Genomic DNA, 12422 nt, shown 5'->3' with positions numbered 1-12422 from the left:
TTCCCCTCCCTTGGGGATCAAACAAATCCGGCCTTTGCTCAGGGGCGGTGGGAGTGCTCCTGAGTCAAAGATCTCTTGAAAGGCCAGCCGAAGGGGGGTGTGCACAAAGGGCCAAAAGCTCTTGAAGAAGACCGGGGATAGCCCATCCTCCCCTTGGCACTTCTGAGTCGGAAGTGCCTTGAGAGCTTTTTGAAGCTCGTCATCTGTGAAGGGAGAATCCAACTGGCTGCTCATGCCCTGAGAGACCACAGCTGGGACATGCTCCCATACCGCCTTGCAGGCCTCTCGCACCTGGGGGGACTCCTCTTGAGCCTGAAAAAGGTGTCGATAGAAATCCGAAGCCAACTCCATAATCTCATGAGGGTCCGAAACCACCCTGCCGCTAGCGTCTCTCAGTCTCTGCAACTGGGCACTTGCCGACCTAGGCCCCGTGGCTTGAAAGAATTGGTGGCTCATCCTATCCCCCTATTGTACCCAACGAGCATGAGCGGAATGGTAAGAATACTCAGCCCTCCTCGACTCCGTGTCTTGAAGCTGCAGACGTGCATACTCATATTTGTCAGCAAGCCACTGGGATTTCGTGTCCTGCTCCCTGAGATGCTCAATGGAGGCGAAGTCACGCCTCAAAGTTCTCTCTCCTGAAGGGAAAAACGACGGCGGAGAGCTTGGGTGCGAAGCTCCTCATTGCTCCTCTGAATCGCCTCGGCTGTTCAGGATGCCCAGCCACCCTTCGGAGTGTCCTTTGACTGCTACCAAATCTCTGAAATGACCCGCTGCACCTCCTCCTCCTGCATCAATGCATCTGGGATGCGAACCCCCCTTTGTGGGAGCCCTCGATGGGGCTGCTCCAAATGAAGCACAATCGACGAGTGGTCTGAGAGGGTAGTCCCTGCAAGAATGCTCGTGGAACCACCTCTATGCATGGCCCAATCTCCAAGCAATCCAACCTCTCAAGCAATCCATCGTGCCGACGTTGGCCAAAGGAGAAACTAAGATTGCCAGGGGTCCTGAAGAACTTAGCCTCCCTCTAGGGGTCCCTGCCGCAAATCGAAAAGATAAACTGCTCCCAAGTACTCCCAAGTACTCTTCTCCACCGCGGGCATCTCGAAGAAAGAAGCACTCCCTTGTTTGTCTTCTCCGAACTCAAGATTGTTGAAGTCCCCTCCAACAATCCACGAGTCTACCTCCGGGAGACAATTGGTCAAGCGCCTCTAGAGGGCCGGAGGCCGCTGTCTACAAGCTGGGCATACACGTTCAGGATCCCAATCCTGGAATCTCCCATCCGTAACCCCATCCAGACTGCTCTGCGTGTAATGAGCTCCCCCTGGTCATACACCTCTGATGCAACCGCCTGCGAGACGAAATGCAAACTCCTCCACTCCTTCCCATTGCGGGAGACCAGATCTCCGGGCCTCTCCTAGGAAGGAGGTGGCGTCTATGTCTGATGTCCGAGGCAGAAAACATGTGCTCTTGAACCAAAGGAAATCCACTGCCCTGCCAACCACTACTCTCTGTAACTCCTGGTGAAGTAACAAGTGCTGGGGTTGCTGACGTGCCCGATCGTGGAGTCCGTGCACATTCCAACTCACCATGGTCCAACTCATGGGGAGGCACGCAGAGGGGGGGGGGGGGGGGGGGGGGCTCTCCTATGCGAAGGAGCCTGCACTACAACCTCTGACTTCTGTGACTTCGCCGGTGGTTTGGAGGGGGAGTAGTTCAAATCCACTCGGTGCCGAACTAGTGGCGTAACTGGCTCGATGCCTACCTTGATGGCCCACGGCAGCCTTGACTCCAAGCCTATCCGCGCACTACTGTAGCCTGCTTAAGTTGAACCTCAGGACCTAGGCGAAGCACACAAATAGCTGCTCCCAAGTCCTGTCTATCTGCAGAAAAAGCCGACTGAAAAGTGGCGGTCTTCCCATGGGAGACCCACAGTTCCCTCCCCTGTGGGCCTAGCTACTCCTCCATCATGCTGAACATCTGCTGCCCCATCATCAGATCAAACAGCATGGGGGTCCATTGCTTCTCCCCACTAGTTGAGAAGTGAAATCCCCAGAAGGGTCGAGTGCGAGAGCCGTACACTCCTATGGAACCCCCTTTCCGGGGCTGTTAAAACAGGACTGACACCTCTAGAGCAAGTGGGTATTTGTCTGGAATATCTAGGTAGTTCCACAGTCCTAGCCTCCAAAACTCTCTGGGCAGAGGATGACCAGGGTGGGGCTTAGGACCTGGAAGCTGAGAAAAGGGCCTAGATGACCTTGACTGTGAGGAGGCAGAGCCATGGCTGGGCTGCGTCGAAGAGTGCTCAGGCACCCCCTTGTCCATAGGCAGAGACAAGGAAGGGCGGGAGGCGGGCGGGGGGAGGCTGCTGCTGTAAGGGGGCGGGGAAGGGCGAGAAGGAGAGGCGGGGGTGGGGGGGTGGGAGGTGAGAGTAACAGCAGCTCGGGGAGGGGGGGGTGGGATCAGGGGGGGCAGCGGGAGGAGGGGCAGGGGAGGCGGAGGGACCTTCGGAGCTGACTCTGCTGGGGTTCTAGACTCCCGTTGAACGGGAACCTAGGTACTTTGCTCTGCTGTCACCTGCAGGTCTGAGGGGAGATCGAAAAAGGTCTCCTCCTCCATCTGTGTCCGGTCCGGGGTCTCCGTTGGCACCTTCCCCTTCCCCTTCCTTGTGTCTTGGGAAGAAAAAGTCTGCGCCGCCTTGTGCTCCTTAAGTCTGACTCTCCTTCTTTTGTTTTTTCAAGCTGTTTCCTAAGTTGTTCTCGTTTCGTCCAAAAGGCTTTTATGATTGCTCACTTTTGTCCTCATCTCTCTTTATTCTCAGGTTTCTGTTATTGTAAAAATAAATTGTGTTGTGACAAGTAGGGACGTTCATCCCTTTAGGTGATACTTTGTATAGTTTATAGAAGCTAATGTGAGATTAAGCAAATAGCTTATCAGCAAATTACAGGTTTCCATTGTAGTTTGACCAAAAACACGTTTCCAGCTGACGAAACACGGCAAAACGTTTTGACCAGAAACGTTTTACCGAAACATGTAAATGTGCTGCTGCCAGACGAAAGATTGGGAACTCCTGTTGCCTAGAAATTGCCACTGCTGCCTTTTTCGCCTCTGTTTTGTTCTCCATCCATTTGTGCTTGCTCTTATCTTGTTACGCTACTTTCCAGCTCTTGAATCACAAGGATGTAAAGATTTTGATTGTTCTTCAGATTTGGAGAAGGACTGCCTTTTAGATATGTTGCCAGTGTAATTGAATTCCAAATGAAATCCAATTTCTGTGTGTGACTTTAAATTTTATCTCATGCAGGCAGATTATGTCATTGATTGATTTCTGCTGTGAACAGTTTTCCTATCAATGTTTTCAACCAATTACTTTTAATGAAAAATGCTAAAATTTGCTTCGATTTCTGCTGCTACTGTGGCTTTTTCTGTTTACCTGCATGTGTAATATTTGCATACTTGTTTTTTGGGTCAATCAGATAACATGTTGGAGCTTTTGTCAGGTTCAGTAAAGGACTTACCCCAGTTAGGGTGTTGGAGTTGCTACCAGTTCATATCTTACAAAAAACGAGGCCTTCCATCGAAGGTAGGAAGTCTGTTCTTTGAAATTGTTTGTTCATACTCATACCCAGACCATCTGCCTGTATCCCTGGAAAGTGCAACAGGAGATAGCCATCACTATATATCAAGCACACTCAGCACAAATCATAAGATGTGAGATATTGATCATTGGCTTTCACACCGCTGAGGCCAAGAGACAACCCTGAAACCAGTGCCATGCTAAAGGGAACACACATATCAATAATGAGAATCTGATCAAATGCAACAGATGTAAACAGCCACATACGGCATATATAGCAATCCATCAACTGTGGAAGACATAACAGTTTGTAAGTGCAATGGTATGCTAGTGTCTGAAGTTTCATAAATAGAGGCATTAGTTGCTACACAAGGACAGTCTACAGCTGTGAAATATAAGTGTACCGGCAGTGGTGCACGGGTATATGTGGGAAACAAGGGGGGGCATGGCTATCCTATTTCACTCGCAGTCATCAAAGTAAAGAAACATGATAGATACACACTGCTGACAGTCTGCTCCTTCGAACTGGGATGTCATTCTATGCCAGGGACCTTGTCAAGGACGGGATTCCCTTTCCTGTCCTTATCTCATTCTTGCCATAGAAAAGTTCTAGCAGCAAGGTAAATCCTTCATGTTAGGAGACTGAAATTCAGTGCCGAGAGTTACGCTTTTATGTCTGTTTGTGGGAGACCCTTCCACTTGCACCTGCAGTGAGGCACCAAACTGTTCAGGGGCTCGCATCGTGTCTACACACTTCTGTGAGCCATTACCAAGTGCAGGTAGCTGTCTATCGGTAGAACTTGCACAACAAAAGTTTAGCTGTTTTGCTGGGGTGTATCGTAACAAATAGTTCCTTCTGAGCTCTTTGTCATGTTTGCCTATGTTTTGCTGTCTTGGCTCATTTAAATTCGTAACTGGCTGTGTCCTGTTTCGGCAACTTTCTTTTTAACAGGTGGAACTTGCACTGGTATTATGCTCGAGTAGAAAAGCATTGAATAACTGAATTCTGACTTTTTTCGGGTTTTTTTTTCTGTGAATACAATGAAATAGAAATGGGGCAGTGACCACCTGGCCCTGGCATGTGAATTTGCGTTTGTCAGTAGTGAAGGGACAATGGAAGAGGATATGGATCGTTCTTCACAGGAGGATGCTAAGGATTTGGAAAGGAGCAATCAACTTGGCGGCTAAAATCTGGGAATAAGATGGTTGATCATAAAGATGGGTTTGTAGGTGATTTGGTTTAAATCACGTGTTAAAAATTAGATCACATGTGGTAAAAACGGTTGGTTGTCACTCGTCAGCCTGAAGCTGCCAGGGATTTTCTAGAGTGGAGGAGGTTCTAAACCAGTACAAATCAGAGTGATTATGGCTTGCTCAGTGTCATGGTTTTTTGTAAAGCACAGTGAAGGCTGACTGAAACGCAAGCCCTTGAGCTCCAGACTATCTACTTTAAGGCTAAAGTTTCAAAGATGTAAAAAGTTACATCCTTGTACATGTATAGCTGATTGATCTCATGGAGTCAACATTTATGCGCTCCATGTTTATGGATGCTTATTTTGTGCAGAACTGGAAAGTCCCATATCTGCTGCTCGTACTCGTCAACATTTACATGCTCCATGTTTATGGATGCTACTTGAAAAGACCCATATCTGCTACTCTTACATCCTTTTTTGGTGCAGTGTACAGAGTTCTGCATACAAGTATTTTGGTAACCTTTTCCTCTTTTTTGGCCTGCCATAGGTAGGCCTTAGTGAAGGTTCTACGTTGAGAGCCAAAAATAATTTCGAGCATTTCCCGATGTTTTTTTTTTGTATATTCCGTGATCAGTTGGTGTGTTGACTTTAGAGCATCTCTTTCAAATTTGGGTCTATTTTTCTAGACGTGCATTCATTCCGATTGTCTTTAAATATTCCTCTCTCCTCTTCCATTTCTCTCTCACTTTGGGTAGGCCGATTGAATACTACTCACCTCTCTCTCTCTCTCTCTCTCTCTCTCTCTCTCTCGCTTTTCCTCTTCTCTCTCTCTTGGCAAGCCAAATAATTACTATATAGAAAAAGAGACAGTCTCTCTAATTTGTTGAATAAACACCTCATTTCCTATACTACAAATCTAGAAAGCACCTGATCCATGTTCATGAAATAATAGATTCACTTTTCATCACGATCTCTCAAGCTCTATGATTTCTTCAGATCTATCTCACCTTCTTGTACGTAGCATGCATGCAATTTTTTTTTTCTCTCTTTGCTTCATCTTCATAATCTAACATGTTATTAGAAGGTCACATAACATGTTTCCTTAACGTGCCAACTTCCTTCTTTCTCTTTGCTCCCATGCTTATGTCTCCAGACAAAGAAGATCCTTGCCTCACCAACATCCAAGTTGATCTCCTTTATTTCTTCCTCTTTTGGAAGTTGTTTTGGGAAGGAACTATCTCCCTTCTTTTGTGTTACACCCTTGTTCTTCTGTTGAAAAGCATTGAGTCATCTCTTTCTCGTAGCCATGGATCACATCCATCAAGAGAGTGCAAAATTAGCTGACGTCTATTATAAGTTGTGGGAGATCAAGATGAAGTCCTCCAACCGTTGATCTTTGGACCATGGTGATTATTAGGGGAGCATTGGGGTCTCCAAAGGGCTCCCAATAATTAGTGTTTCCTAATTTCAAGGGGTTAGTGAGAGATTTGGGGTGTACCAATGGGAGTGCTCCTTTTGGTGGGGTAATGCAATGTTGAATTGAATGGTGGGCAGACCTACAAACAGTCCTTATTAGCCGCTCCTCTTACATTGGGGACCATTTAAAAAATCCTCCCCTCAACCTATGCTTGATTCCTCTGCCATGTGCATGTCCCCCAAATGCATTCAAGGGGTTGTGGGTCCTTTTGGGAATTTTTTTTCTCAGTTTGTTGAGTAGGTATGTCCCTCCTCTTGTGTGGTCCAGCTCCATTCTCCCTCCATTTTTTAAACGTGGGAACTCATTTGGCAGTTGCTCTATCTCCTCCTGCTTTGGTCCACTAACTTTCTTCCTCTCCAGTACCTCTTACAGGAGTTGCTCATCTCCCTTTGTTGTAGTCCAACTCTTTCTCTCCATTCATAGCTATAGTAGCTCATCCCCCTCTACGCTTTCTTCCTCCATTTCTAGCTACAGCACCTTGTGCAGCAGTTGCTCATCCCCCTTTGCTCTTTCTTACTCTATTCCTAGCTACAACACCTCTTGCAGCAGTTGCGTATTCCCCTTTTCTCTTTCTTCCTCTAATCCTATCTACAACACCTCTTGGAGTTGCTCTTCATCTTTAATTGCACCCTACAAGGATAAGATTGCAAAGGATGTGGGCATGGCCATGAAGTTTACATTTGGCTCTAAATAAGTAAGGTTGTCTATATGAGAATGCCCTTGAGAAATTGCTTGGGGTGAATTGGGGAAGCAGGTTAGGTGAACAAAAGGGTGAATTAGGGAAGCAGGTCAGGTGATCAAAAGGGTGATTTGTTTCAATAGGTGTTGGAAGAAAACATGTGGGAATTGGCTTTCCCTTGGCTCTAACGATGACACAAGATTGAGTTGAATTAAGAAAACAAGCCAGTTGTACAACACTTAAGGCGATTGGGGGTGATTTAAGCTGAGGTATAAAAAAAAGAGAACACAACTACTTGAGGATGAATTCATCTTTCATGTCGATGATTCATAGTGGATATCTTATGTAGTTGTCTCACCGAAGAAAGAAAATAAGCGGTGGGGGGTTTGTGTGGACTTTCGTCCTTTGAATGAATGCATTAAGAGGGATCATTTTCCTTTGTCATTCCAAGACAAAATACTAGACTAAGTAGCAGGGCATGAGATGTATTTTGTATGTGATGGGTATTCTGGGTACTTTTAAATTTGCATTCGGAAGGAAGATCAAAAGAAGACGCCATTTGTTACACCTTAGGGAGTATTTACTTAGAGAGATGCATTTTGGGTTGACCAATGTACCAGTTGCATTTCAAAGGTTCATGAGTCAAGTGCTTGAGCCTTCCTTGGGAAAGTTCATAAGGGTATTTTTGGATGATTTCTGTATTTATTCTCGGTGCATAGATCATACGGAGAAGTTAAAGATGACCTTAGCTAGGATTGATGAAGCAAAAGGGTGTCTAAATCCTAGCAAGTGTCATTTGGCTTAAGCAAAAGTAGTTTTTTGGGGGCATATTGTGCTTGAAGAAGGCTTGCAAATGGATCCTAACAAGGTTTAAGCAATCATGCCATTGTCAAGTCCTGACACTGTGACTGGTGTTCGCAGAATTCTAGGAAAGAGCAAGTATTATCAATGCTTTCGTGATGATTTCATAGAGAGTGCATCCAATGACTTGTTGACAAGAAAAGGAGTTTCTTTCCAATGGGGTGTGGAGAACACTTTTATGTAAATCCAAGTGTATCTTTGCATTCAGTTGGTGTTGTACTGCTACAAAAAGGAGAGGCACGTGAATGCAACCCATCTATTATGCCAGCCAACAGCTTACAAAGGTGGAAACAAGGTATGAAGAAATGGAACAACAAGCTCTCTCTTTGGTGTTCGCAGTTAGAAAGTTTCACTTCTATTTATTGTCTCGACGATTTTCCTCCTTATCTATTAGTCTGTATTAGCATAGCTAGTTTGGAAGCCTAATATTGGGGGGAGATTTGCAAAATGGTTGTTAGAGCTTCAAGAGTTCTCTTTCTCTTTTGTCACTAAAAATACTACTAGGTCCACTATGGCAAATTCGCTCACAGGACGGGAGGATTTAGTAGAAGAAAAGAAATGTAAGGAGGACATTAAGGATGAAAGGTATAGGAGAAGAAAAGAAATGTAAGGAGGACATTAAGGATGAAAGGGAGGCACCACTAACAGCTTTTGTTTTGTATTTTAATGGTACTTTTAGTCTTTCATGCCAACAAGGAGTCGGGGGGGATCATCTTGATGAATTTTGAAGGTCAAGAGGTATGGGTAAGAGGACAAGAGCTTCCATGTGTCACAACTAATAATGCAGCTGAGTATAATGCTTTGATTCTTGGTTTGGAGAGTTGTCTTCAAAGTCAAGTTAAAGAATTGGAAGTAAGAGGAGATTCTCAGCTTATTATAAAGCAAATGCAAGGACATTACAATATAAGAAGTCCTCATTAAAGGAACTTAATAAGAAGGCTATGACACTATGTAGTAGATTTGATTTTTGTAAGTTTGTTCATATAAACAGAAAAGAAAATCAAAGAGCAGATGAGTTAGCTACTCAAGCCATTGCAGTACAAGACGGGGTGGTTTCTTTGGTAGACATTGGATGGCCAGAACTGCAAGATGTTCAACAATATGTGGAAGTAGGCATGTTTCCTTAAGGGTTAACTCCACAACAAAAGTAGAGATTGGTAAGGAAGGCTTGATCCTATACTATTGTTGATGACATTTTTATAAATTGGAAAAAGATAAGGTGCTCCGTTGGATGATCATCCCATGGAAACTATGAGAATCTTTGAAATGTGTCATAAATGCTTCGGTCATTTTGCTTCAGGGAGTACAGCTCGGAGAATTCTTAATGTAGGATACTTTTGGCCACGTCTCCATAAGGATGTACATGAATGATGTCGAAGTTGTGCAGTATGTCAAAAGTTTGAAAGGTGACAGTTGAAGCCTATTCCAACAAATGGACCTTTTGAGAGGTGGGGGTTGGACTTTATGGGACAACACCCTTACTCATCTCAGGGCAAGCATTATTTATTGGTGGCCACAGATTATGCAACTTGGTGAGTAGAGGGTAGGTTATTGCTGCGAGATGGGCTCGAAGTAACCATGTGAGGATGAAAGTAGGGTGGTGGTCGATGGAGATGGAGGAGTGTCTTGCGTAGGGCTCGAAATGGGGAAGAGGATGGAGGCAAGATGTGAAAGAAAAAGTATGAGAGGGATGGGTGTTCTTTTATAGGGAAGAAGGTGGAACTATCGATTTAGTCAAACACATGTGCACCTTTGAATTTGTCCAAGTTTAACTAGGGAGGTGGTCTTAATTTTTCTTTTGGGTTATGATGGCATTTAGAACCTTTAATCATCGATTACCCATAACTTTTGGTGGTTGTGTCAGAATGTGATTCAGTAAAAAAGGAGAAATGTTTAGAATTTCAAGCTCTACACTCTAACAACCATCATATGGTCTGATTTATTTCTTAAGATGCTGTTTTTTCAAAAAACATGCATTTTCCTAAACCGATAACGAAGAGTTTCAGTTAGGAAATTATTATTATTATACTTGAGTTGAAAAAAATTTAGCTCTTCTAGCTTTTGAGTGATATGTTCATGAAAGTTCGAAGTAGTTTATTTTTTACACATACTTGTGTATGTTTACTCATTACTTGAGACGCTAGTCTCCTCGACAGTGACGCTAAATGTTAGCTCTTTTTCACGGCTTTCGCGGGAAGAGCAATGTATCCTCAGTATGTAGGGTTTCAATGCTTTTTGTCACCTACAGATACGTCGGGGTTGTCGTTTATAGTATACGTGTAGCTTAGGACCTCGAGTCGTGTTTTGGTGAGAGACGTAGGCGTAAGTGTGGTAAGTAAACATAGTGCATGCATGTGTAAAAGGAACGTGTATCATCATGGTTGAGGTAATGAAGGCTTTCGTCTTCACTGGGGGTTGCAGGGTTTAGGAGGAGTTTAAGGGTTAGAAGTAGGTTCCAGGGTTTAGAAGAGATTCCAGGGTTAGGAGTTTCAAGGTTTAGAAGGAGGTCCAAGGTTTAGAAGGAGGTTTCAAGGTTTAGAGAGAGGTTCCAGAGTTTAGAAGGAGGTTCCAAGGTTTAGAGTAGGGTACATGGTGGAGAACTCATCTGCTTTGTAGATCATGAAGATTAAGGATTGAGGAACTAAGGGTTTAGGGGGAGGATAGGAGTGGGAGAGGAAGAAGGTGTAAGAGCATGGAGGAAAGAAGAGAGAGGCGGGAGGAGGAGTTGGAGGAGGAGGAGGGAGGAGGAGAAGGGAGAAGAAGGGAGGAGGAGGAGGAGGAAGAGGGAGGAGGAGAAGGGAGGACGAGGAGGGAGGAGGAGAGGGAGAGGAAATTCTAGTGGGACCACAACTTCAAGGCCGTACACCAATTGAAAAGGTGTTTCCTGTACTGACCTTGAGTGTGGTTCTGAATGTCCATAAGACTGCATTCAGTTGCTCTGTCCAATCAGAACATTGTGGTTCTACTATCTTGGTGAGGATAATGTATACTATTTTGTTGGTGGATTCGGCCTGTCCATTCCCTTGGAGGTAGTAGGGTGTGCTTTTTCTACGAATTACCATAAAACCAGACGAGAGTTCTTGGATTATCTCATTGATAAAATGTGTGCCTCTATTCGGCACAATTTCATTGGGGCATCCGAACCGGGTGATCACATTTTCGTATAAGAATCTTGTGCTTCTAGCATCTGCCTTTCTGAGTGCTTTAGCTTCAGCCCATTTTGTAAAGTAATCAGTGACCACAATGATGTAGCATGCCTGTGTTCCTTTTACTGCTGGATGGATGAGACCCACATAGTCAATCCTCAAAATTTTAAATGATTTTTGTACAACAACTGTTAGGGGATTGAAGTCTTTGTGTTGTGGTTTAGTAGTCCGTTGGCATACATCACAGTCTTTTACATATTCATAGGTATCTGCCCACAATGTTGGCCACCAGTAGCCTGCGAGAACTTTTCTTGCTGTGGCTTCCCCTTGGAAGTGTCATCGTGCAATGCCTTCATGGAATTCACTCAGGATTGGCATGATCTCATGAGGCATTACACATCTTCTTAATTTTTAGTCCTTGCCCATCTTATATAATTGTCCTGCAATGAGTTGATAGAGTGTATCCTTTAGAATCAAATTTTTGGCATCTACTGCTTTCATTGCAAGGGTGGTCTTCTTGCCATTAAGCACCTAATGATAGCTCCACACCACTCTGGAATAGCATCTATTTGAAATAGTGTGGCATCTAGTAAGTCGTCTTCTACTCCAGTGGCTTCTTCTCTCAACTTGACACGAGACATCTGATCGGCAATGTATGCAGACCACTATTTTGAAGTTGAATTCTTGAAGTAAGAGGAGCCATCTGGTTATTCTTCCTGTTGTACACGGACGGTTCACAAGATAAAGAAATGCTTGATGGTTGGTGTAGAAGACAAAATCATTTGCTAGTAGATAGTGCCGAAATTTCTCTTTCTGTGGTGGTATAGTTGATCTCTGTATCATTGAGTTATCGGCAACTAGTGAAGTAGAATGGGTAGTCATTCTTATGTTCACCAGATTGACAAAGCACACTCCCAATTACATACTTGGATTTATCAGTATGAACATGAAAATCAATATCCCAATTGGGAGATATAAGGATGGGTGCTATGATTAGGCATCACTTTAAAAGCTCAAAGGCTTGGTCGCACTCTTAGGTCCATAAGAATTCCACTAATAATTTGTAAAATGGTCTAGCTATCATGGCATACCACAATATAAATCTTCTATAATAGCTGGCATGTTCCATAAAGACATGTACACCTTTGGAATTTGTAAGAGGAGGCAATTCCATGATGATTTTGATTTTGTCCATGTCAGTTGTAATCCCATGTTGAGAGATGATGTGTCCCAAAACAACTCCGTGGGTGACCATGTTAAATTACACGGCGTAGCGGAACAGAAACTGAACAAAGAATAGAGTACACAACAATTTGAAGGAATAAAATTTTTCTTCAATACTGATGTAGTACAGATGATGGCTCCATCCACCCGTGCGCTCCCACAGTGGAGCTTAGATGGCGCTCTAGATAGATATTAGGTGAAGAGCTACTAGTTGGAAGATCTGATCTGATCTGAACTGATCTAATACAATGGACTGGGGAGGTCA

General features: G+C 44.2%; 1 protein-coding gene across 1 annotated transcript in view; it reads left to right on the top strand.

Moving 5' to 3' along the window:
• Window positions 1-5360, top strand: part of LOC147885943 (carbon catabolite repressor protein 4 homolog 5-like) — a 69574-nt gene extending 64214 nt beyond the window's left edge. Inside the window, 3 exon segments of the mRNA XM_087396411.1 lie at window positions 3501-3563; window positions 3565-3583; window positions 4628-5360. Coding sequence (XP_087252537.1) covers window positions 3501-3563; window positions 3565-3583; window positions 4628-4765 — 220 coding nt within the window. The 3' untranslated portion in view covers window positions 4766-5360.
• Window positions 5361-12422: the final 7062 nt, after the last annotated feature.

This window comes from Dipteris shenzhenensis, chromosome 25, assembly GCF_047967505.1.
Source record: "Dipteris shenzhenensis isolate YYH24624 ecotype China chromosome 25, Dip_SZ_1.0, whole genome shotgun sequence".
In the NCBI taxonomy this organism is placed as follows: Eukaryota; Viridiplantae; Streptophyta; class Polypodiopsida; order Gleicheniales; family Dipteridaceae; genus Dipteris; species Dipteris shenzhenensis.
Note: the sequence above shows the minus strand (reverse complement) of the source record. Positions and strands in the feature narration are given on the sequence as shown.